This window comes from Dermochelys coriacea, chromosome 7, assembly GCF_009764565.3.
Source record: "Dermochelys coriacea isolate rDerCor1 chromosome 7, rDerCor1.pri.v4, whole genome shotgun sequence".
Classification (NCBI taxonomy): Eukaryota; Metazoa; Chordata; order Testudines; family Dermochelyidae; genus Dermochelys; species Dermochelys coriacea.
In genome coordinates this window covers 98,058,919-98,086,553 of record NC_050074.1, presented here as the reverse complement: position 1 = coordinate 98,086,553, position 27,635 = coordinate 98,058,919, and the positions used below count along the sequence as shown (strand labels likewise).

Here is a 27,635-nt window from a genome sequence, read left to right as displayed (position 1 = left end):
TACACCTTTTCCCCCCAGTACACAGGGGCTAAGTAAAAACAAATAGTGTTGCTGTTCAAATGTGTTTTTAAAGCAAGGTATGTTAATCTCAACAGAAGCAGTGTACGCTAAACATCTAATCTGTTTGTAAAAGAGAATGTATTATTCGTACACAGCTGCCACAGCTATTCATAGCACCACGGTCTATAAAAGTGTTAACAAAGTAAATTCATTCCAGTGGCAGTGCTCTGTCAGAATATGCTAAAGAAACTTTTGATAATCCTCTTTAGCAGTTATGGATCCATAAAAAAGAAAGAAAAGATGATTTATGTATGGGCATACATGTATTGGCAATGTATAGGCAGAAAGGAAGTATATTTATACAACAGTAGCCTGAGCTTTCAGATCTAATGATTCTCTGGAAGATTTTAATGCTTCTTTTATGAAGTATTGATTGACTTCATGTTTCCCAGAGAAATAGAGCCTAAAAGTTTATCTTTAAAGACATTTTCATATGCAGTGTTGTCTATGATGTAATGAGAAAAGGAGTACTTGTGGCACCTTAGAGACTAACAAATTTATTTGAGCATAAGCTTTCGTGAGCTACATCTCACTTCATCGGATGCATTACTGTAGCTCACGAAAGCTTATGCTTAAATAAATTTGTTAGTCTCTAAGGTGCCACAAGTACTCCTTTTCTTTTTGCGAATACAGACTAACACGGCTGCTACTCTGAAACCTGTCATTATGATGTAATGGTGATACTGTAAATGTAACTTAACTTTTTAGGAATCTCTAAGCAATTACAGATAAGTTAGGAATAATTTGATATCAGGAGTGAATAGGTTCATTCATAACATGGTTCTTTTCATGCAGTTCTTTCTCTTTTCCTTTCTTATCTAAACATTGAAATTTTCTCTTCAAACACACATGCATGCTTTCTGTGACATTGCTAGTAGTTACATCTCCCTGCTTCTTAACAGACTCCCATCACCCTGCACCCAACCTTCCCTCCCTTGTTCCTTGCAAGACATGTCCCTTCCACCCTCTTACATACACTCTCCCCAGACTTGGCCCCCTTACCCTCACACACGAAGTCATCTGGCACCAGTGTGGCCTTCTTTCTAATATATATTAATTAACATGTTTAAAATCCTAATGCAGACAAGGCAAGTTGTAGCTGTAATGCACATAAGTTAGTTGGTTGAGGCAAACCATAGGGTCCTCGACCAGCTAACACATGTTAAAACTACAATTTTCCTTGACTCAGTAGGATTTGAACATCTTAGCTAATGTGCTAAAAACTGACCTTTTCTCCTAGTGAAGACTAGACCTCTCTGGATACCATGACATGCTGCTTTCCCTATTCCTCCTTTTAAGCCCCCATACTTCCAAAGTTCCCTCCCTACAAATCCTACTGTAACCCACACACCTTCTGGGTGTGGTGTTCTGTCCCATCTAGTGCCACCAAGACCACTGAGAGAGAGAGAGAGAGTTAAATGAATCTGCTCTGCAGCCTTAGTTTAGAGGCAGTTGGCTTTTAGCTCATATGATAGAGGCTCATGCACTAAGCTTCAGAAGTCCCCGGTCTGATCCTGCCCACGGTATTACATTAGCACCTCACATCACTCCTCCATAAAAGGCTTCTATCAATCTCCCATTCCCCTATAGCCTCCAGATGATTCCTCTCCTGGAAGCCTGTGTCTTGGTTAATATTACTGCAGAGCTATGAATAAGGCCCTACCATATTCACAGCCATGAAAAACATGTCAGAGGTTATGAAATCTGGTCTTTTGTGTAATTTTACGCTATACAATACAGATGTCACTGGGAAGACCAAAGTTTATCAAACTGGGGATCCCGATCCAAAAGGGAGCTGCAGGGGGGTTGCAAGGTTATTATCAGAGGGCTGCAGTATTGCCACCCTTACTTCTGCGCTGCCTTCAGAGCTGGGTGGCCAGAGAGCGGCAGATGCTGGCCAGGTGCCAGCTCTGAGGGCAGCTCCCTGCCAGCAGCAATGCAGAATTAAGGGTGGCAATACCATACCATGCCACCTTTACATCTGCACTGCTGCTGATGGTGGCGCTGCCTTCAGAGCTTGACTCCCAGCCAGCAGCTGCTGCTCTACAGCCGCCCAGCTCTGAAGGCAGTGCAGCTGCTAGCAGCAGTGCAGAAGTAAAGGTGGCAATACCCCAACCCCCCTACAATAACTTTGCAACCCCCACCACAGCCCCCTTTTGGGTCAGGACCTCTACAGTTACAACACCATGAAATTTCAGATTTAAACATCTGAACTCATAAAATTTACGTTTTTTAAAATCCTATGACTGTGAAATAGACCAAAATGTACTGTGAATTCGGTAGGGCCCTAGCTATGATAGCCTCTCTGCATTTAAATATAGTGTGGTCTGGGGCTCCTCCTGTCAGGAGTGCCAAGGTGCAATGTATGCTACTGTGAATGAGCTTTTCAGTAAAAGATATCCAAGAGCAGTGAAGAAACTGTCATAGCCACATCTTTTCAGAAAAGGTTGAGCCGTAACATACTGGAGATCAGCCTAAGAGTGTTGCTATATGGGGAATCCAAATTCAGACTGGCAGGTACTGAGAGTGGCTTGTGAATCCCTCCCGCAAGCCATTGATTTGAGCAGCACTGGATAGGTAGCCTTATAAGGAGCACTAGTTGGTGGTGGGGGGGAATGAGCAAGGGAGAAGGGGTAAATGGGTACAAATATGGGAGGATCTTTAAAAATCCCCATTCCTCCCCCCTAACAAAGGTTAGGCTGTGCTCAAAGGTTGGTCTGAGATTAAGGGTGACTCATGGTCAATGAACCAGCTCCTCTCTCCATCATTTACACACAATGTCCCCCTTTGCATTGAGATGTTGCATATAATAACCTCCCTCTGTAAGGAATTCTCTACAAAAGAATAATAGTTTTGCTGATTGTTTCCTATAGAAAATGAAGAGGAAATTGACCCAAATTTAGATATACAGCATAAAATATCTTGTTTGTATGTAGACAGTATTGTGCTTTCCTATTTTTAGATTTTCACTGAAAGACTTTTAAAGTATAGAATTGGGTATAGATATTTTCTTATTTAGAAAATATAATAGCCAAAGCCTTACCTCTCTGCTTGTGTCTCCAGGATAATTTTCATTTAGCTAAAAATCGGCCCATATATTTAATGAAAGATTTAGCTTTTTCCCACTGCGTGCACAACCTACTTTTCCACTGTACACCAGTAGGGGGTAGGTAGGAAATGCTTTAACATTTAGTGTGTCGTTCTCACTTTTGGGAGGGCTAGAGAAGAGAAATCATTACTCTGGTGCCATTTCTATCAAAGTAAAGCAGTTAAAACATTTTTTTTAAAATCATGAACCTTATTGATGTAACGTAAATAGGTTGGCTGTGTACGTTTTTAAGAGATACTTTGAATTAACGAACTGAGCTTCAGTGAGTTCTAGATCTGCTTGACTGGGAGTGCTTTTAGCCAAAAAAATTGATATATATTGTTACAGTACCCCAACAGATAAGATAATTTTTCCTTTCCTTTGCTTTTGTTTTGTTTTGTTTTTATTTGATTTTCTGTCCCTCTTCTCTTTTGTTCTGCATTAAGGAACATAAACAGATCTATCTGTATTATTTATTGCTTGCTTGCCACAGCATGCTATGTGCTTCATTTAGCTAATTTTGGCTTTGGACCTCCCACGATGCCCTGGCAAGGGTAAGGAAATCAGACTGTAGTATTAGTGTTAACTGTGGGTCAAAGATGTCATGATGGTATATCATTAAAATGTGACATTGCCAAAAACTGCCCTAACTCCCCTGTCTTTAGAAGAGAAAACCTTCAATTTTAGGTTGCACTACTACTGTGGGTTTGCATTCACATGAATTGCTCATTTTCAGAGAGCAGCCAGCCGCAGATCCGGACCTCCATAGTGAAATGATGGGCTGACTAGCACAAAAGAGGAGTTCTGTAAGAGCAGTGAATAATGGGAAACCCCTTTCATGGGCACTGCTAACCTTTTGGCAGCCACCAGCAAACTCTATTCTGATCTGCTGATTGGGGAGGACAATACACTGAAACTCACTTTGAATGAATGCTACCACCAACAGTGTCCCTATTCAGAAGGTTTTGGGAACCATCTTTGACCATTGTCTGCCATCACTCCTCCAGACAGTAGGAAAAGGAAAAGTGAGAACATCTATAGGGGGAAAAGTACTTCTTTTCTTGGCTTTAATCTCTCTTTAAAGCTTCATAGATCTACATTTCCAGCTGAGCTACAGGAGCTATGCAGTGTCAGATAAACATAGAAGAGAGAGTTTTCAAGCCAGGCCTTTAAATCCCCTTATCTGCATGAACTAATAATGCAGATTTAGTGCTGTTAAAAACAGAGGCTGATAAGTCTTTTCCTCTAAAGCCTTTAAACTGCTAAAGAGCATTTAACTGCAATGCAGTTCAGACTCAGTGAACAATACTGAGAAGGAAAACAGTTTAATGAGCTAAACCTTCAGTGAATGAAACAGAAACACCTTCTCACAGTTGATGTAAGTCAGGATGGGAGTAAGTGAACCACAGTTCTGTCCTCTGTGTGCATCAGCACTTCTGTGAATATCTTCATAAACATTAACTAACTACAACCTCATTAATGTGGCGTTCAAATAACCACAAGATTCTTTTGATGCAAGAATTAAAAGCAATAGATACAAGTAAAACTTAAGTAAATTATTTTAACGTTACAAAAGTCTTGTTAACCACATATTTTATGCCAAAGCTTTAGTATATAGGCATGAAGCTTCTAAAATATCTTTAAATTATAAACTTTTTAAAAATGAAAGTTGATGTTAGAGGTATCTAAAAACATTTACATGATTATGAAGTAATTCTGAATAAGATTTTTTAAATCAAATATTTAATCTAATAATATTAGAATAGTAAACATCTTATTTTGGTTTAAAAAACAAAAAGAGGAGGCATAACAATAATGTGGTGAGGAGAATGTGCAAAGGGCAACTGGAGTATGTGTACTTGTGGCACCTTAGAGACTAACAAATGAAGTGAGCTGTAGCTCACGAAAGCTTATGCTCAAATAAATTTGTTAGTCCCTAAGGTGCCACAAGTACTCCTTTTCTTTTTGCGAATACAGACTAACACGGCAGCTACTCTGAAACCTGGAGTATGTGTGTAATGTGTCATGTTATTTTTTACCTTTATAATTCAGTGACGGTGAGGAAGGCAGAATTATCATGGACTTTTTGTTGTAGACTATATAGACAAATCCTTTTCTCAGCATTTGCATGAATGCAGTCTAACTTCTTGGAGGTCAATGGTGTTACTCTGGATTTACAGTGATATAACAGTGATATAGACTGCTGAATTGGAATTAATTTGTAAACTGGATACAATTAATTTAGGCTTGAATAGAGACTGGGAATGGATGAGTCATTATACAAAGTAAAACTATTTCCCCATGTTATTTCTCCCCCCCACCCCACCCCACTCCCCACTGTTCCTCAGATAATCTTGTTAACTGCTGGAAATAGCCTACCTTGCTTGTCACCATGAAAGATTTTCCTCCTTCCCCCCCCCCCACCCCCGCTGCTGGTGATGGCTTATCTTACTCTCCTTACAGTGTGTATAATAAACCCATTGTTTCATGTTCTCTGTGTGTGTACATCAATCTCCCCTCTGTTTTTTCCACCAAATGCATCCGATGAAGTGAGCTGTAGCTCACGAAAGCTTATGCTCAAATAAATTTCTTTTTCTCTAAGGTGCCACAAGTACTCCTTTTCTTTCTGCGAATACAGACTAACATGGCTGCTACTCTGAAAAGTGATATAACAGAGACTGAATTTACTCCATATGCTTCAGAAGTGAACATCTGAAAGCTGCTTCACCGTCCCATGTTGGATAACGTACTTGCCTAACCCCGCCCCATCTTCACCGCAATTGCATCTTCATAACTTCTAAATGTTGGGAGTTACGTTCATGTGTGAAATAGGGAGAGGAACATGCGGTTAACAGTGTAGATCACAGACTTCATTCACGTGCTTCACTTCACACTTACATAAATATTTTATTTACGAATTAGTCTTTTTGTCTGCATGAAATCAGACTACTTTTGAGCCAAATCCTACAGCCCTGACTCAAGCAAAATTTTTGTCAACTTCAATAGGATTGTTGCCTGACTAAGGACTACAAGAGGGTGTTCTTTATGAGTATTATATGAGAGTTAAACAAGAATCAGGATGTGAGATAGTAGCTTGATGCTGTCGTTCTTGATGTGCCAACCTTTGAAACTTCCTGAAATTATCCAGACCATTCAGATCCATGAAATGAGCTTTTTTTTTTTTTTTTTTGAAAGTGACAGTGCTCTTCTGTTTTCCTTTTGAAATGTTGCCTGGCCTAGTTCAACAGAAACATTTTTACATTACAACTGTGAAATCTTGGCATAAAGCACCCCTTTGTGCCCTTCATTATTTTCTCACAAATATAGTCCATTGTCACATAGCTGAAGTTAATTTGATCAACATTGGGACATTTAACTTTTATGTCCGGTCAAAGGAGCTGTTTCATGCTCATTTTGGGTATTCAAAAGAAATGATTGCCAGAAAAATAATGTTACTATTAACAATTCAGAGCAATTAGTTTCCCAGGGAGAGGCGATGTGATGCACAGGCTTCACACAACTATTCTTTGTCATTTTATGGATGCTCATCAGTCAACTGTCACATCTTCTCAAAGACCCCTCCAATCTAAATGTTTCTCTTTGGGCTTTTCCCAGAACTAGCAGCTGAATGAGGAAAAGAAAAGCCACTTCGTTTCTAGGCAAAGGAAAACTTCATTCTAAAGATCTGGGTCATTTGAGAAAATTCTAGGAGTAGCCCACATCATTTTCCCCAGTTTTATTTCATCCTTCTTGATTTACAATGCTTACTTTAACAAGAAAATATTCCAACTGCAACCATGGCATTTTCAAGTTTATAATGAAATTTGTGATGTGCCCAAATAGAATGTAGTCCCAAGGCAAATAAGCCTTCCGTTCAAATATCTTCTAACCAGGGTTTAACATCCAATGTCACATTCAGAAAAGGCAACTTTTCATTAAACACATTGGGTCCATCTCATTAATATTCAGTCTCTTCTCCCTTCTGCTCTTTAAACTAGGGTTAAGTGCTCTCAAAATTAGTGTGTTTGTATAATATGTTCCACAAAGAATAAATCCAGCAAAATTATCATGTTACTTTCAACCTGTCAGATAAAGTCAAAGGCTGGGGGCTTTTTCCTCTTGTTTTCCCACTGGCTCAGCCTTTTACATGTCTGACAGCATCAGACAGAAAATTAACTAATGAGTATTGCTTAGATAACATGCACACATGGTTTTTGAATTTAAATTGGGTAGTATTTTTAGGGGTTTTTTGCATATTTATTACATAATTTTACAAAGTTAATTTTTCAAATGGGAAACATACATTTATATTTTTAAGAATATATTCAGACCAATGGCATGTGTTTGTATAGTAGATGAAGTACGAGATTTTAAAATTTAGGGAGACATTCTTTGACCTTCCCAGATTATACAGATTGGTTTTCACTACTGAGTCATTTCATTTATGTATTATCAGTGTTTTCTGCATATATGGTGGAGGACTGACTTAGTGGCTCCTTTTCTCCCACAGCCATAGAACAATGCTTCCAGGCTGAGGTCATTGGAAGGGTAATGGTGGCAAGTTTCTGCCACAGCTTGTACCCACCCTGTGAATAAAAAGAAAACTTCAATGTTTCTATTTGGAGAGACAGTGGCCATGGTAGTGTTATTTAATCTTCTCCTTGTAATGTTGGTTACCTAACTAGGACATGCAATGTCTATCCTCTGATCACTTCTAACTATATCACAAAAAGGCAAAGGTATGTTTTGCATTTCTAACTTCCATGAGGTAGTAGAACAAAATCCCATGCTGAAATATTCTGCAGGTCATTTTATGGCCCAGTTTCCAGGTATGTTTTTTATTAAATGGTCACAATGTTTTTTTTTGTTTTACCCAATCCTTTAATATATCATAGGGTAGCTATACTTACTATGTGTATTAAGACATACAGTACTAGGAGTCTATTCTCTATCAATGAGTAAATATAAAGATTATTAACACTGTGAGTTTCACAGATTATTTGGAAGAGTTTTAATCTCCTATGACATAACGGGGAACTATTAAAAAAAACAAACAGTTTCTAGAATTTCTTGATCCATATGTGTTGTTTTACATTTGATGAAAGAGCAAGAGAATTTCCTTATAACTTAACCTCAGTGTAGTAGAATTGTGTTCTACTGTAGTAAAATTGACAAGTACTTACATCATTATACATAGCTGCTATTACATTAGATGAATGTCAGTGTCAGGTAAGATCATGGTTTTGTCAATATAATGAAAATACCAGTCAAACTAGAAAAAGTCACAATTTTCCAGCTCTAAAAATTGATTTTTATTGCTCTTCTTGTAATCCTTTCTTTGGATTAAATATTTATTATTGATGTGGTCTTTGTTTTAATCTTAATAGCTACTGACATGGTAATTAATTAAAAAATAGAACATTTTTTTGCCCAAATGGCACTATATTGAAATTAAAAGTGAACATCATGTATTAGTTAAACAGCCCTGGCAAATGCCTTGAGTATTAAGATGATTGCCTTAGCTTCTTGACAACTCCTTTCATCTTGTTGTTTTCTGCTTGACCTTTTGAGATGTTTTGATATTATTAATAGGTTTTAGCTATTATATCAAAAAGAGTAGGGCACAGAGATATGATAAAGTTCAGCTTTTTAATGACAATATTACAACATTTTAGACATGCCACTGAAAGCACTTACATTAGGTCTGTTTAGCTACACTTAGATTGTCACCTGTTAACTTTTCTTAAAAATTAATGATTATTTCTTGAATCTAGAAATCTAGCTGTCCTTTTTTGTGGATTCCTATAGAAAAATATTGAAGGAAGAGGTGGCCAATGTAAGTTCTAGCCGGAAATTTAAAAAAAAAAAAAGTGAAGGTGGGATTGATGGGAATAGGAACCTAAAGGCCATATGTCTGGTGCTGTGTTAGCCAAACCTTAATTGTCTCTGGTGGCTCAACCTTCAGTGTCCTGGCCAGACTGTGATAGTGTAACAGAGATTTCACTGTCGTTGTTCCTTTGCTTTCCACCAGAAGTCACTATTGGAGTTGTTATTAGGACTCATTGGAATTTAAATATAAATAGAAGTTAAAAGTATATAATTTAATGCTCCATTATTGTTTTCTCTTTAATCTGATTGGGAACCTGATTCTGATTGTTAAATACTTATCAGTGGTTCTGTCTCCTATCCAGTAACCTTTCTGTGACCTTCACTCTAACACTACTCTATGACTCCCTTTCTAGTTGCTGTGAACACTGGGGCTTCAGTGTCTTGCATTGCACACAGCAAGTATGCAAACTTCCCTATTGTTTCAACCTCTGCAATGCTTTCTGAACACTTCAGTGATCAGATTAAATGTGAAAAGGTTTTACCCCAGCATGCACAGACAATTTCAGCATTATTTTAGTAGTTTCAAATTGAAATAGATCCCTTCTGGCTCAAAGCTCTACTGAGATTAACAGTAAACACAATGACAGGTTTCAGAGTAGCAGCCGTGTTAGTCTGTATTCGCAAAAAGAAAAGGAGTACTTGTGGCACCTTAGAGACTAACAAATTTATTAGAGCATAAGCTTTCGTGAGCTCTGTTTTTTCCACCAAATGCATCCGATGAAGTGAGCTGTAGCTCACGAAAGCTTATGCTCTAATAAATTTGTTAGTCTCTAAGGTGCCACAAGTACTCCTTTTCTTTTTAGTAAACACAATGAATGTTTTAACCTAAAAATTGAATACCACAGTTATTCAGTTAGGTTGTACTGCTACCACCGCTATGCTGCTTATTTCTGGTTTTAAGATCCCTTTTATTATGACACTATGTTATACAAATATACTTACAACATACCTCTTTTTCAACAACTTTATTTATGGATGTTGAGCTGCATTTTGTGTAAACTGTCTTACTACAGTCCTCTAATTTCACATGCAAGATATGCCTTTGAAAATGCTAAAATGATCACTTTAAATATATTTTGAATTACTTTTATAATTCTGTATTTCTCACTACCTCAGAGTTACCACTATATTAGCAGGTTTATAACTTATTTAATACGCAGACCAAACATTTTGTTACTGATTTCTTTAGTACTATAAGGTACTTTATTGATGCAAGAGCTATTTTGTAACTGGTTTTCTAAATATATAATATTTTTAAAATGTTGTTTTATACTACTAATTCCTTTACATGTATAATACACACAAAATATAGCAATTCTAGTGAGATTGTTACTACCCAGAAAAATAGGTAAATTTTAAGGGGTATCCACAGTTCCGTTTTTTTCCTATCCACTTTTTATGTTTAAAAATATGCTCATTGAATAACATTTTTGACCCCTGGATTGTTTCTTCCCAAGAAAAGTGACAATACTCTTTCATCTCTTCTCCATCCTCAATTCAGCCAGTTTGGCAGAGCTATGGGGGAAAAGGAGGGAGGAAGGTTGTTTTGTTTTGTTACTGTTTTTAAAAAAAACAAAACAAAACCCTCTTTTCAGTAGTGTCAAGCTAGGATAAATTGGCCAGGGGAAGCATGTTTATAGACTGTGTGAGGAACTTTGTCTTTGTGTGGGAATGTTGGTGACACTGTTATGGTTTGCCTGAATGAACTGCGATGACGCGGCTAATAAGGTATCCTGCTGAGTGCCACCGCAGGACTTTCTCAGACCTCCCACTTAATTCTATTCAGCTCCAGCTCAGTGTAGCTAATTTTTCCCATTCCCTCAATTCTTTAGGCCCCCTTACAAACAGAAAAGTCAACTTTCACACCGAAGGCAAGATAAGTGCTTTAGGAAATAATCGTGTAAACAGAATGTTACCTTCTGACCTGCTGCTGATACCTTGACTTGGGACAAAACCCGCCGGGCTATTGCATTAGACATGGCTATTAAAGGAATAATGCAGCTGATCCTCCTTACAAAGTACCCTGAGAAATGGTTTAGCCAAATCACTCTGCCTCTTGTCACACTGAATTATGTTCAGCTGCTTCCCCCACCACCAAATTACTGATATTTAGCTGTTTTTTCTCCTGTCCTTTTCAATGGCAGTATGTTAGGGATAAGTGTGAAAGTAAAGTGAAAGTCAGTAATGTCCTATTATTTTCTGGCCTAACCTGAATGAATTGAGAATACATGTACAGTAGGCCTGAACTTTATAAATGAGAGTAAATTTTATAAAAGTACTGTTGATCTTCACTAGAATAATGCGTATTTTGAGTGACACTCAAAAATAAATCACAAAAGGATTTTAATTGCTTTTGACAATTTTGAATTGCTGATTTAAAAATAAATGTTATGAATAAACTGTTACTTGTGATACTCCATATTATCTTTGATTAATTACATAATTAGACACTTTGAGATTTTCAAAGCCACTTATGGGTTTTGGGTGCCCAGTTCCCATTCATTTTAATTGCAAGTCCTAATTCCCTAGGCAACTTTAATAATCGCAGACTTTGTGCCTTTACTTGACTAATAATGGTAGCCCAAATTTAGGACTTGGTTCTGCAAATATCTATGCATATGAGTAACTTTACTTGCCTGTGGATGTGCTTGCAGGATACCCTCAGGGTATGTTGAATGTATAGTTGACTCAGGCACTCACTCAGGTTTGGTCCCTAACCTGATCCCAGCCACACACACAGCCCTCTGGCTTGAGTTTGCTGGTGCTCTCAGCACAGACAAGTGCACTTGTCTGGGGCTATAGGCTAAAGCCTGAGTGTCAACCCACCCACTTTGCAGTGGGGATGTAGGCTAAAACATTTGAGTGCTGATGGTCTTCAAGTGCCTTCCAACAATTCTCTTCCTGTGTCCAACAGACAGAAAAGTTCTCCCACAATTCACTGGGAAAGAATCATAGAATGGCTCAGCTTACCGCAGTGCCAAGAACCATGATTTATGACATGGTGACACATAGGAATGAGTGCAGCACTGGTATGGATTGGTCCCTCCATTTTACTTTACCATTAATACAAGAAGTGTAGGGCTTTTATATGAAATTAAAAGATCTATTCATTTGGAAACTGTAAAAGGGAAATACTACTTTGTATGGCATTTAATATCTTGTGACTTCAGTGCCTAATGAGGTCATCACTGAGTCCCATACTGTGACTGGACTAAAAGAAGAATGGATAATTGTATGCCCACTAACATTTGTAGCTCTGAAAATTTAAAAAATGAAGGGTGATCAAATATTAAGCATAAGCAAATTACCCAGGTCATTCAGTAAATTAAGAACAAAAATTAATTTGCAGTTGTGTTCACCATGAGTTTGTATGTACAGTGACCCCTGTTTATAACATTGAATAAGGTTGACATTATTAGAAATGTTATTCTGGTATCTAAAATGAACAGAGTCATAATATGGATCTATTGTATGATGTTAGTACATACAAAATTATTTGCACTTAAGAACTGCCTTGTGGAGCAATAGCAATGCATTTGTGACCAAATGATTGTAACTGTGAAAACGTTCTCCCACCCAATTCAAAGAAGAAACTTCTCTTTTGTAGAGGAAATGGCTGTAGTCTTTTTTGGAGAGCTTTCTGTGGTCTTTTTATCAAGGGTTGCCACAAACACAACTTAGAACTTGATGGATTTTAGTTTGCTCTTTTATGTAAAACTGAAAAAAAAAACTTTGTAATTCTCTGCAGCTGTCACATTTTTGTTCGCTAGTTTGCTGTCCCATATCCTGCCATAAACTGTTTAAAAAAATAAAACTGTCCAGAAAGACCTAAAATTTGCAAGAATGTTAGGGTTTTTTTTTTTTTATAATCGGATACAGACAGCAAATAAAAGCTACATGAAATAGCACTAGATCCTCCCACTAAGAAACATTAAATTAATGCTAGTGACATGGGTTGGCTGCTTTCTTTTTACATGATTCAGATTTATCACTCCATTGGGTGATTCATTGCAACCTTTTAAAGGATTATTTGATTCATGGCACGTTCAAAGGAAATTGTGATAATGGCAAATACTAAAGTACAATAAAACAACTTCTAAAGCTCTCCTATCTTGTTTGAAAAAACAAAACATCTGCTATTCCTCCCTTGTTGGGAGAGAAGAAGGTGTTTTCTCATTTCTCCATGTATTTGACACTTAATGAACTGCATAAATTTATAATTGTAACTAGCAGGACCAAGAGGAATGGAACATTTTTCAGAGATGGTTCATTCTAGCCAAACACCTGAATTTTTTTTTCTGAGTCTGTAGAAAACAATATTGTATACTGAGTTATCATGCATTCTGTTGCAGTCTCATCCCTCTAATGCAGGTGTTGCTTCTTTCATTGACCAATGGAAGAGCAAATAATTTTCTTTACTATCTTTGCCTCTGTCAACTTGGACCCTGATTCTGCAATCTTAATCAAGAGGAGTAGCTTTTACGCCAACAGTTCCATTGATTTTAATTGGGATGACTGACAAAAAAGTAAAGATTTCAGTATTAGGCCCTCGAGGTAGCAAGGCTACTGAAGTCTCCCTAGTATTCATGTTTTCTTGGATAAAGGAAAAGTCTTAGTAGCCAGGGCACTGCTTCATATCTATATATTTTAGTTAACCAATTTGAATCCTGTTAAAAGTAGGTATGTGGCTATTAATCATTTAAAAGGCTATAATGCGTACAGGTTCACAGATTCTCGTCTCTGTGGAAGTTATAAGTAGAGTAAGCTTGGATGGAATTCTTAATTACCCTGGCAGGCACCAATGTCTAAGGGAATGATCACAAAACTCAGGCAGTATATACACAGGCGTTTAAGCTGAAGCTTTTTGATGCACATCAGAAACTCTCTGTATCTGGGTCACATCATAGTCTACACGCAGAATGCCTGATCCATTTTCAGTTCACATCATGTGAATACCCAGCAAAACTTTGCTGTGAACTAAGAGTGTCGCATTCTTCAGGGGGATCCCATGATTTGCTGCTGAACGGTGTGTGTCCTGGGATTGTTTTCACTCTGAACTGTGGGAAGTCAGGTTGGTTCACATTTTTAAAAGAAATCCCATATTTCCACTGTCTCCACCCCATTTCTAGGTGGGCTCATGCCATTTTTGAATTGCTGTTGGCCAGCATGGACTCAGCAATGCTCTGCACAGCTATGATGGCAAACACAAATATGCCTGGGCTGCATTATAGCCCTAAGACCCAGGTGAATTTGGCATTGGACTTTCGCACCAACCAGATGTGGGAGCAGGAAGATACTCTGCAATGGTGGTATCAGGATAAGGCAGAAGAACAGGAGGACACCAAGCTGTTCCCATATCACCTACATAGTGTTCAGCACTGTTTCTGAGCCCAGGAAATCAGTGTGGATTGGTGGGAGCAGCTCGTTCTGCAGAGCTGGAACCACCAGCAGCAGTGAGAGAACTTCAGGATGGGGAGGGCTACCTTTTTTGAGATCTGTGCAGAACTGACCACAAAACTGCAGCGACAACATATAAACAATACAATCCGCCATCACCATGGAGAAACTAGTCACCATTGCCATCTGGAAACTGGGCACCCCAAAATGTTTCCAGTCTGTAGCCAATTTTGGGGAGATCAGCTGTTTGGGCCATTCTCATATAGTTCTGTTAATGCCATTCACAAGGTGCTGTCTAACTAGATCATGAATCTGGTAATGCTCAGGAGATTGTTGATAGCTTTGCATTGCATGGAATTTCCAAACTGTTTTGGGACAAATGATGGAATTCAGGTGCCTATCATTTACCCTCTCTCCCCTCCCCTAGCCTTCTCCTCCAGCCAGGGCATAGAATTTATGAACAGATAGGGGTATTTTTCCATGGTGCTCCAAGGACTGGTGGACCACCATGGAAGGTTTATAGACATAAATGCAGCGTGGTCTGGGAGGGTCCATGATGGCAGAATCTTTCAGAACTCAGTACTTTTAAATTACTGGTGAACGGACTGTTTGCACTGTGGACATTAATGGTGTGGAAGTTGGTCCAGTTATTCTGGGAGATCTGATTTATCCCCTGTTGCCTTAACTAATGAAGACATAGAAAGGCCACTTTGACAGAGGGAAGGAACATTTTAACTATGGCCTGAGTATTCATAGAATGGTAGTCAAGTGGGAATTTGCCTGTTTGTGTTAGGAACCAGGAAGTAGGCAGTCTGGCCTAGTGGACACAGCAGGCATCCCGCTCAGCTCTCTCTGCCTCTGCTGCTGCCTGGTTGGTTACTTCCACTTTCACATGGTGTCTGGTTGACCGGTCAGTCCATAACTCTAGTGTTCTAGTGCCTGAGGTTCTGCTGTACTGAGATGGGCGACTGGGAGGCAGAGAAAGGTCTTATTCAAAAAGGCAAAGGGTAGACCAGCTTGATACTCTGAAGTTATGGTCCCCCCAGAACCACTGCAGGAGTAGAAGGGGCTTGCAAGCTGTACCAGGGGCATAGGGCATCCAGCCATTCCCTGTAACATGTGTAACAAAACAGCTATTTCTTAGTCTTAGGTCCTGATATATTTCTCCTGCAGACTTCGGAGAAAGAGTGTAGAGAAAAACAGATAGGATCCTATAATGATTGTCAGCTACTATGTGCGTTACAGGGCTTTTGTACCTCAGCAGAGAGCAATGTAGTTTGTGCCTTGCCCAGGCATGCAGTGTGCACTCATATCTCATGTAAACTACAAAAACCAACCACATTTATTTTCCTCTAAGTCCTGTCTCAGTAAACGTTGAATTTTGCACAAATGAATGCTTCGGTTATTCAAATTTGCTGCAGGAGGAAGGGTGGGAGAGAGGCACAGACTGCAGCTGCACCATGCTGGCAGGCACCATTTTGAAGCAGCAAAAGGGCTGAGTTAGGAGGGAGGTGGGAGCTCCTAGTTCACCTCCGCAAACAACAATAATATATAATACATTGTAAATATAAGTAATTACATGCCAAAGTTCCCTCCAGGGGATCAAATTCTTCAGTCCTGTTCTGGGTTTCTGGCTGGGACTCGGGTTCAGCTGATGCAAGGCAGGAATTGAGGTCAGTCGTAGCAGGGCCGGACGGGGCTGTCTTTCCAGCTGGCCATCATCAGGTTCCTGGGTCCCAAATGGATCCTAGCTCTCAGGGGGAAGCTCCTTTCAGGCATCCTCCTGCTCAACCTCCAGTGGGTCTAGCTGGCCGTTGTCTGGTCGAACTGTTGTTATATAAAATACTGTCCAGTTCATCAAAAAATGGACAGGTCCCATGTCCTCTACTCGATTGTTTTCTTTTATCCCTTGTTTCAATTTACTTTCTCCTGAGCTGCTTATTCTTTATCCGACACTGATCAGTGTCCCAATAGTGACCCCTTGCAGACATCTGCTTTGGAAAGTCCACAAAAAGGTCCTTAATCTTGTGGCTGGCTACAAGAGCTTCCTGAACCAATGCTTCTCCCCAGGTGGCGATGAGATCCAGCGTCTCAGTGCGGCTTCAAGCGGTTGCACAAGGCATGTCATGGGGCTTCTTGAGTGCAATTGTGGTTGTATTGCCAGAATAATGATGCACTGGGATCCAGGAGCAAATGGGCAAAATCTGGCTCCACACCACCTTTTAAAGGAAGGAAGCATCATTCTGGACACTTGACACAAGGGCATGGAGGGCACACCAGTTACTAACAGGGACATGTTAGTAATGGTCAACCTGCAAAGCAATATGAGATCGCCATTGGAGGCATGCAAAAGGTGGTGTGCAACAATTGTGTGCAGACACACAAAAGACAAAACTAATTCAATTTGAAGTAAACCTAGTCCACTTTGTGAGAAGACTCCAGAGTTTCCAACAAATGTGGAGCTAGTGCACAGTGATGAGTTGCATCATATGAATGCAAACTTTTTCAAACCAGATTAACTTGATTTGATCACATTGACAAGCTCCAGAGGTCAGCTCTTAGCTGTGCCAACTGACTTGCTATGTGATCTTAGGCAGATCGCTTTACTACTTTGCCTTGGTTTTCTACCTCTAACAGGGTACTACCACTTATAAGACTACCCCACACTGACATTCTGAAGATGAAATTAGTTAATGTCTTCACAATGCTTTGAATATGTAAAATACAACACCAAGTGCTAAAGAAGGGCTCAGATAAAAACTTTAGATCCAAAAACCCTCCAATTTTGAGCAGGGAAGGTAAGGGTTAATTAAATTACTGCATCAGAATATAAGAATTGTACATCTTGGCCCCATTCTCTATTATTATTATTTTATTTTATTTATTTATTCTAATATTTTGCAACAGATAAAATAGGCATAAAAGTATGGAATAAAATGAACAAAGAGAAACAGTGATGTGGCCATTATCACCTGCATATTTTTCTGTAGGTAATAATTTTGCTAAACTGTCTTCTTACCAGTGTCACAAAGCTCTATCCTTGCTTCCATGGGTCCCGCGTTTCCTGGTGGATTTTGCTAGCCTCAGAGGCTCACTGTGACCTTGCACGTAACCCTTCTTTCTCTAGAGACAAGGGTCACAGTCTACTGAGCCATTTTCATCATAAGCCAGTGAGAGAGGTGAGGAGAAGTTATCCTTCCAACAGTCTCTGTTGTCTCCCAGTCTCAGTGATTAATCAGGGGGCAAAGGGGGGGGGGGGAGCCCAGGCCCATCCTCTACTCCGGACTCCAGCCCAGGGACCCTAATAGTATCAGCTATGGTAGCTGACCTTTTAGAAACATGACATGTACAATTCCCTGGGCTACTTCCCCCACAGCAGCCCTCACTTCCTCAAGCTCCACTTCATCCTTACCTCAGGGCCTCCTTCCTTGTGCCTGATATGGTGTATACTACTCAGCCTCTCCAACCACGCAACTTCTTCCCACAGCTCCTGACATGCACTCCCACCTGACTAACTGGGAGGCTTTTAACTAGTTTCAGCCAGCCCCAGCTAGGTGTCCCAATCAACCTAGCCTTCTCTCTGCCTTCTGGAAAGTTCTTAATTGGCCCCGAGTGTCTTAATTGACCTGGAGCAGCTGCCATTTCACTTATCCTGGTACCAGGGATTTGTTTAGCCTGGAGCCAATATATCTTATCTCCCACTACTCTTCCATAGCCATCTGGCCTTGCCCCGTCACAGCAGGTACAGTCAGTATGCCACCCTTTAAAATGAACATGTAATATCTACAATCCTGTTAGTCTTATTTGTCCTGATCTTATAGTAAAATTTTGATTCCCTAAATTTATATATAGTTATTAATTATATTAATTAATAACAAATTTTCAGCATTGGCAATCAGCAGTTTTGCTCATCAGTAACTGATTAGGATTTTTCTAATTCATTTAGTTATCAAAAGTTCTAACTGGCAATTTTTTGGCACAATGTGTTTATTTGAAAAAATCGTCTTAGCATAATACAATTACAGATTTCATCTTCATAATATCAGTTTGTTTTAAGAGGACTTCTTTAGACCTTGATGTCATTCCAGTGATATCTCTCAGCTTTTTGTCAGCAGTAAATGGCACCGAGCAAAGCCAAAACTGGGATATGAATCAGGAAAGTTGGCAAAGCAAACGGAGCTTTTCTTGTGTACAAATCGTATATCAGATTTTGCAATGATAGTGTGAGCAAATTGTGGTAATGTAAATGGTTTAACTTTTAAGTTCTCATTTTCCTCATAGTCCATGAAGGGACTAATCAAACTAATGTTATGTATAGGTCAAAACTGACAGGCTTTTCTTAATGGTTGGTTGCAGTTGACAGTGGATAGTATTTATTAATAGTACCTGCAATAATTTGTCAATTGAATGGAGGGTTTCGAGATTTTCTTAGCAGAAAAAGATAGCTCTTTGCAGGAGAATTTGCTTCAAATAATCACTGTCATAGGTTCAGTGTGCATGAATTTTTCAGTGAAATAATATTGTTTATGTAATAGATTGCCATTGGGTAAAAATGTGGAGGGATACTTTACAAGCAAAGCAGTATCTCATTTAAAGACCCTGGTGTTTTCTTACTTTATAGCTTTGAAATGTCCAAATGGGGGTAATTTATTAAAACTTTTAAAGCCATTTTAAACAAATGTCTCCTATCTGGGCATTATAGCTCCAGAAGGCCACTTACTGTAGGTTTCTTTATAATTCTTTAACTATCCATGTGGGCCCTTACCTCCAGCTCAATTGGGATTTCTGGCATCATCATGCTTATATATTTATTTACTTCCAGAGTACATTTATGTAGTGCCTTAGATTTATTGGTTCTTTGTTGTGCACTGTGCTCCTAATATGGTATAAAAGTATTTTGTGCTTTTTGTCGAGTGATTTTTTTTCTAATTGTAGTCATAATATTTTGGTCAATTACTTCATGTCTTCACCAGTTGATAAGAGGAGATTGATTAGTTGGTCTCTGTTCCCAAAATGAGGACATGATTCAATGAATGATTTACTTGATTTTATTCCACTTTGAAAGATTTGGCCAATACAAATGTCTCTAGAAGCCTGTACAATTTTTAAAATTATTACATAATAAACACTGACCTAAGTTTTTAAAAAATCACTGAAAAAAGTAAATAAACAGCCACCCCTCACTTAGCTCCCAACTCTGATCAAAAGCCTGAGAAAAGATATAAGCTTTACATCATATCCTGAATGTCAACCGTTTTGATGATAGCCAATTCCAGAATCCAAAGCCTTCCAGTGAGAACATCTTCTTGCAGATAAGCAATTCTAAGGATTTTTAGCTCATATGTCTCCAATGTGATAATGGTACACAGAGAGGAGGTTTTTCAGTCAGCCATAACCTAGGCTACATAGGACTTCATAGATCAATATCAGGCCAAATAGTAACAAATAATATTAGCACCTCTATAGCACTTTTCATCCATAGATCTCAAGGTGCTGAATAAATATGGGGAAACATTATGTACCTCTATTTTACAGATGTCAAACTGAAGCAACAGAGAGTTTGAGGCAGGTATTTTCAAAAGTGTCCATTAATTTTGGATGTCACAATTTTTAAGTGTCCACCCTGAGACACTTAGGAACTGATATTCAGAGGTGCTGAGCACCCACAGCTCCCACTGGAGTTAGTCACTATTTCTGCTATCTCCTCAGGATGCTTTCCCTGGCCTCTGAACACCTCTTCACAATCTGGACTGAACTGCAGCCAGGTTACTCACATACAAGCCCCTGTTTTAACCAGGGAAAGCAAATAAACCATACGCATTTGGGTTTGAGGAAAAAGAAACAGAACTACATATCATCTGCATGCTTATAACAGTACAGACCAAACAAGCTGTTAATATATAGTGAAGTTTTATTCCAAATAAATTAATGCTGTTGTTGACTGTTCCACAAATAATTTTGCTAATGCTGTGCTTAAAAGCGAAATGTGATTGTGAATATATAGCTTTCATTACAATATATTTTAACATTTTGCAATTACAATTCCAGGGATTTTTTTGTAAAGGGCTTTTTTGTTTTTACATAGAAAGCTGCATAGACAGCAGTTAATGTATTTTTGTCTGCCTTTTCAGAATTAGAGATCAGCGATTTGAGAGGGTTTCATATTTTGTGTTTGGAGATTTCAACTTTCGACTGGATTCCAAATCAGTAGTAGAGGTAGGACATACTCCTTTCTTCATCTCTGGGCACTAAGGGTTTGCATTTCTAAAATTGTTTCCCTTTGGAGAGAAAAACAGAAAATAACTTAACAAAGCAATCTTAATGTTGACATTAAACTTGCCAAGAAGTACTTTTAGGGGCTTTCAACATGAATATCTAACAGGTAACTCAAAATTGTTATTGAAAGAATTTGATTAAATAATAAAGTAACAACATGAGATAGCAAGAGGTACTAAAGTTTTTCAGTGTTCCAAGAATACAATTGTATTAGGATAATCAAACCCCTTGGAACAGCAAGGTTGTTATTTATGCCGTTATTGTGAAAAAACCAGGTTGTTTTTGTTCAAAAAGGCAATGAAGGTTCAAGAAACTATAGTGCTAGGATTTGCATTTCTGAGGATCAAGAGGACTCGTTTGCTCCCTGTAGAACGTTCATTTGCCAGCCAGTGATTCTCTCAGTTCAGGGAGTTTTAAAATGGACCTCAAATAATCACTATGGGCCAGTTCATGGCAATTCCACTTCCACGGGGCAAGGCCCCAAATGCAGCTGAAACACTACATTTCTATTGTGTGGGGGAGCATACTGTAAAGAGCACATGCAGAGGGACTGCACTGAAGACTATTGCTCTGTGATTGTCTTCTTTACTGGACAGCAGGAATTGTGGGTGTCCCTAGGGGGAATTGCAAGTGTGATCAGTGGGACGTATATTTTGACCAAAGTCCAAGGGCTGCAGGATGGAGGGGGAGGTTTCTGTTCCTTAAACTGCTGCTTAGGTCATTTGTGCAAAGTACTTTCATCTGGGCTTTGTGCATGAGACCAAAATTTCATTTTAAGCGTGTGTCTGTTGTTATTGCTGTATCTCATAAAGACTAATTCCTATTTGGCTTTTTTTTTAAGCTAAATACATGTTGTTTTGCATGTGTAACTAATGAGGAAAATGAAATAACGCTAAAGATATTTCATAAACTTCTATGACAGAATTCCACAAAACCCACAAACTCTGTGAAAATATTAGTAGCTGACATTTATGCAAACTTTTGTGATATGAGCATCTCAACATGGAAATATGAACAGAACATTTGTCTGAAATCAATGAGAATACAATAAACCTTTTTCACAAGTTGAGATTACCTTGATTTACCTGGATCTGAGCTTTAGCAGTAATCCCAGGTTTAACAACTACTTTATTCTCCTGTTTACCCTCTTTAATTCTCAGAGGTATTTTAGTGTTTCTTTGGCATCCTTGAGGGCAAGTATGCATCTTCTAACCCAGGGGTTCTCAACGTTTTTCTTTCTGAGACCCCCCCCCCAAAAATGCTATAAAAACTCCATGGCTCACCTGTGCCACAACAATTGTTTTCTGCATATAAAAGCCAGGGTTTGCATTAGGGGGTAGCAAGCAGGGCAACTGCATGGGGCCCCATGCCGCACGGGGCCCTGTGAAGCTAAGCTGCTCAGGCATCAGCTTTAGTCCCGGGTGGTGGGGCACAGGGAGAGCGTGGCTTTGGCTTTCTGCCTGGGCCCCAATGAGTCTAATACCAGCTTGGAGAACCCCCTGAAACCTGCTCATGGCCCTAGGGGTCTCGGACCCCTGGTTGTGAACTGCCATTCTAACCCAAAGGTTGATACTTTGTGGTTTAAACAGCAGGAAGTACTGTGTCTCTATCCTCAAAGTCAAGATACCTTTGCCTAGCGATGCAATGCATTCCCCATCCTCATACGGACCCTGGACTTCAGGAAAGCAGACTTTGACTCCCTCAGGGAACAGATGGCCAGGATCCCCTGGGGGACTAACATGAAAGGGAAGGGAGTCCAGGAGAGCTGGCTGTATTTCAAGGAATCCCTGTTGAGGTTACAGGGACAAACCATCCCGATGAGTCGAAAGAATAGTAAATATGGCAGGCGACCAGCTTGGCTTAATGGTGAAATCCTAGCGGATCTTAAACATAAAAAAGAAGCTTACAAGAAGTGGAAGGTTGGACATATGACCAGGGAAGAGTATAAAAATATTGCTCGGGCATGTAGGAAAGATATCAGGAGGGCCAAATCGCACCTGGAGCTGCAGCTAGCAAGAGATGTCAAGAGTAACAAGAAGGGTTTCTTCAGGTATGTTGGCAACAAGAAGAAAGCCAAGGAAAGTGTGGGCCCCTTACTGAATGAGGGAGGCAAGCTAGTGACAGAGGATGTGGAAAAAGCTAATGTACTCAATGCTTTTTTTGCCTCTGTTTTCACTAACAAGGTCAGCTCCCAGACTGCTGTGCTGGGCAACACAAAATGGGGAAGAGATGGCCAGCCCTCTGTAGAGATAGAGGTGGTTAGGGACTATTTAGAAAAGCTGGACGTGCACAAGTCCATGGGGCCGGACGAATTGCATCCGAGAGTGCTGAAGGAATTGGCGGCTGTGATTGCAGAGCCCTTGGCCATTATCTTTGAAAACTCGTGGCGAACGGGGGAAGTCCCGGATGACTGGAAAAAGGCTAATGTAGTGCCCATCTTTAAAAAAGGGAAGAAGGAGGATCCTGGGAACTACAGGCCAGTCAGCCTCACCTCAGTCCCTGGAAAAATCATGGAGCAGGTCCTCAAAGAATCAATCCTGAAGCACTTAGAGGAGAGGAAAGTGATCAGGAACAGTCAGCATGGATTCACCAAGGGAAGGTCATGCCTGACTAATCTAATCGCCTTTTATGATGAGATTACTGGTTCTGTGGATGAAGGGAAAGCAGTGGATGTATTGTTTCTTGACTTTAGCAAAGCTTTTGACACGGTCTCCCACAGCATTCTTGTCAGCAAGTTAAGGAAGTATGGGCTGGATGAATGCACTATAAGGTGGGTAGAAAGCTGGCTAGATTGTCGGGCTCAACGGGTAGTGATCAATGGCTCCATGTCTAGTTGGCAGCCGGTGTCAAGTGGAGTGCCCCAGGGGTCGGTCCTGGGGCCCGTTTTGTTCAATATCTTCATAAATGATCTGGAGGATGGTGTGGATTGCACTCTCAGCAAATTTGCGGATGATACTAAACTGGGAGGAGTGGTAGATACGCTGGAGGGGAGGGATAGGATACAGAAGGACCTAGACAAATTGGAGGATTGGGCCAAAAGAAATCTAATGAGGTTCAATAAGGATAAGTGCAGGGTCCTGCACTTAGGATGGAAGAATCCAATGCACCGCTACAGACTAGGGACCGAATGGCTCGGCAGCAGTTCTGCGGAAAAGGACCTAGGGGTGACAGTGGACGAGAAGCTGGATATGAGTCAGCAGTGTGCCCTTGTTGCCAAGAAGGCCAATGGCATTTTGGGATGTATAAGTAGGGGCATAGCGAGCAGATCGAGGGACGTGATCGTTCCCCTCTATTCGACACTGGTGAGGCCTCATCTGGAGTACTGTGTCCAGTTTTGGGCCCCACACTACAGGAAGGATGTGGATAAATTGGAAAGAGTACAACGAAGGGCAACGAAAATGATTAGGGGTCTAGAGCACATGACTTATGAGGAGAGGCTGAGGGAGCTGGGATTGTTTAGTCTGCAGAAGAGAAGAATGAGGGGGGATTTGATAGCTGCTTTCAACTACCTGAAAGGGGGTTTCAAAGAGGATGGCTCTAGACTGTTCTCAATGGTAGCAGATGACAGAACGAGGAGTAATGGTCTCAAGTTGCAATGGGGGAGGTTTAGATTGGATATTAGGAAAAACTTTTTCACTAAGAGGGTGGTGAAACACTGGAATGCGTTACCTAGGGAGGTGGTAGAATCTCCTTCCTTAGAGGTTTTTAAGGTCAGGCTTGACAAAGCCCTGGCTGGGATGATTTAACTGGGACTTGGTCCTGCTTTGAGCAGGGGGTTGGACTAGATGACCTTCTGGGGTCCCTTCCAACCCTGATATTCTATGATTCTATGATTCTATGTGATTAGTCCCTACTCTGATGAAAAATTGGGGTGTGTCACATGGCAGCACAGTATAGACAGGTGGAGTTTAGATAAACCTTCATCTTTTTATTCACTGCAGTCATTTTTAACTGTAGTTAAATGTTTTAATTAAAGTGTAATTGGAGTGAAATGCAAGGACTGATTCAGAATATGCAATTTCGTTTTGTCTATGTTAAAGATCCCATCTTTGTTTGTTACATTGGTACTACCCCAGTAACTTCCGTATTTTCAGAAAGAAGAAGTAGGCTATAGAATCATCTATTTGGGAGTAGTCAATGCTATTTTTTTACTTTGCTCGGGGTACACTAATGTAACTGAGAGCACTTGTATATGAGAAAACATCTGTCAATCAATCTTCAGCAGTACTGTTTATAGGGCTTTATCCTGTGAGGTGCTGAGTACCCTGAGCTTCTACTGTTGTCAATGTAATCAGTCAGGATTGAGCCCATAATCAATACTTTCTTAATTTGCTGATTTTATTAAGGTTTTAATTAACATAACTACATTTGGATTAAATTAGAAATATTACAAATAGCTCACAATTTTTTCGTAAGTATGCATGTGTATATTAGATACAAGTATTTTATTTCTTTATATGGTGTATTCTAGATTTGAAGATTTCAAGATATGAAAACTTATCAAAATCCACTCTTTAAAGAAGTAATTAGAAAAAAGGCTGAAGTTTTAATAGCCTGACATATGTGTATGATTTCTATGCCTTGTTTCTCTTCCTTTTTAACTAAAGTGGAATTGGAATTTTTTTCCTTTAAAAATGTATTTCTGTGTCAGTATGAAAAACCCAGGTTCAAGAGTGAAGCCTAGATATTAGAAATGGAAAAGATCTTGCAGACTGTCTAATCTACCTGCTGCCCTTCTATTGCCCAGCATCTGTCACGTATGGGATTATCCTTGCTGAATATTGTGTTCCTATCTATCCTCTTTTTGAATTCTACAGAGATGGTACTTCCACAAATGATCTTGCTAGGATATTCCATCATCTACACCTTCTTCCTGTAAAGTGTCTTTTTTCAAACATCAGATCTCAAAAGAGGGAATTATTATTTAGCATTAGAGTACAGAACTGGTAGTCAGGACTGCTAGGGTAAAATCTTGGCCCTCGGAGTCTTTGGAAGAATGGCACTAAATGGCTATGAAGTGTAATTTATCATTATCCTAGCTGATAATATTATGTTTGTAAAGCATTTCAAAATGTTAAATGCTATAAAAGTGCTAAGTTAGTATTAAATGAAGAGTAATGATCAACCAACTAGAAATAACAAGAGTCTAAAGTTAGGCAGGCCTCTTGGTGACATCATAAACCCAAAAAGTGAAGCTGGAGTGGCAGTACAATTATAATCTTATGTATTATTTTGGTTTATTTTATTGATTAAATCACCTTTATGCTTGATTTTTCCATTAATTACTGTGGACAGGCAAATTTTGTTTTTTCAGTTCAAAATCTTTTAAAGAGATTCACTTCTAACAAAAGAAGTAATGACACTAGTAATGGGGCACAATATGTGAATCATACAACAAATATGCAGTAATAAAAATGTTAAGAATAACCATCTTTAGTACTGGCATAGCACTTTTTATCTTCAAAGTGCTTTACAAACATTAATGTTTGCTATATATGTGCACCTAAGGTTATAGAAAAGGCGCAGTTTAAACATGAATCAAACTTTTTTATACATTCTTTGTGGAAGAGCTCTTTTAGAAACATTGCAATTGTTTTCTGTTTATTGCTTTATTAGACAACTAGTATGCCACATTGCCCTGTGCTGTATGATCATGTAATGAAAGATGCTTTTGAAACAATGCATATGCATGCACAAGGAACTATAGTCAAAGTTGCTTTGAAAATTTTAGCTCTGAATTTCTTTACATATGTGCAATTCAAATCACAACCTTAACATTTTTCAGAGTAGCAGCCGTGTTAGTCTGTATTCGCAAAAAGAAAAGGAGTACTTGTGGCACCTTAGAGACTAACAAATTTATTTGAGCATAAGCTTTCATGAGCTATAGCTCACTTCATCGGTACTACTTTTCCTTTAACCTTAACATTTTAGACTTTTGAGCTGAATATGTGATATGTACTGGTATGTCCATAGGATTTAGAAGATTTAAGAACTGTCTATGTCTTGTGCAAATCACTTCATAGAACAACTGGCAAAATATTAGACATTTTGCCAGACGTGGTGCTGGCAAAATATCTGTAACACCATCTTGACACAGAGAGGTTGTTAATGAACTGATAATAGGTATACAGGATTCCGATTTGGAAAGATTTTGTGATATGGTGTAGGTTCTCAGAGGATAGACCAGAATCTGAGGTATAAACTGAAAGTGTTTAGTTATTAGTAACTCGTAATTAAAATGATTCCAAGATAGAACCTTAATTACTTGAGCTTGTGTAGTGTTTATCACGCTCAAAGATCCCCAATCACTTTACAAACTGACTTCTAAATATAACAGCCCTTTCCTGCAGTATCCCCTAAATCTCACTGAAGTCAAGGGTAAGTGAAATGAGTTGGTCTTGGTCACACACCAAATCATGGCAGAGCAGGGAACAGAAACTGAGTAATTGTGATTCCCCAACCAGCACTCAATGTTAATGCAGTCAGATTTGACAAAATATTGCAAATGTATGGCAGGTTGAATTTGTGATTTGGTATCTAAAGGGAGCAGGATGTAATCTAGACTTGAACCTTTCAAGTAACAGGCTGGTGTCCTTTGGGTGTTTTGGATATATGCACATGCAAACATCTTAAGCATTAATTTGATTGTCTGGAAGTCTGTAAAATGCTAGTGTTCTAAGGGTTAATCCAGGGTACTGTTATCCTTGTATATGTTAGTAAATTTATCTCTGCTTTTTCTACTGACCTTTTCCCACACCTCATGAGACAGCAACTGCCAAGCACTTAGTTACTATAAGATGCTACAAGCAACAGATGCCATTTGTTGAGCTATAGGATATAATATCCAAAAAGCAGCAGAATGCTGTATATTTCTAAAGTCTTTCTCAACAGAGCCATTGAAAGAGGAGAGAAGAGGGCTACTTCA

The 27,635-nt window shown here is 39.3% G+C and overlaps 1 protein-coding gene and 1 long non-coding RNA gene across 7 annotated transcripts in view; both read left to right on the top strand.

Annotated features, from left to right (window-relative positions):
• The window catches only part of INPP5A (inositol polyphosphate-5-phosphatase A), a 444,123-nt gene that overhangs the window by 293,491 nt on the left and 122,997 nt on the right, over positions 1 to 27,635 (top strand). For all 6 annotated transcript variants that reach the window (XR_006282883.1, XM_038409257.2, XM_038409258.2 and 3 more), the window contains one exon: positions 20,566 to 20,650. Coding sequence is in view for 5 of the 6 variants with exons in the window: in XM_038409257.2 (XP_038265185.1) it covers positions 20,566 to 20,650 (85 nt within the window). In the remaining variant the exon portion in view is untranslated. The remainder of the gene's footprint in view (positions 1 to 20,565; positions 20,651 to 27,635) is intronic.
• LOC122461131 lies at positions 5,157 to 8,509 on the top strand. The gene is made up of 2 exons (XR_006282884.1): positions 5,157 to 5,327; positions 5,813 to 8,509. It is a non-coding gene; the product is annotated as an uncharacterized LOC122461131 (long non-coding RNA).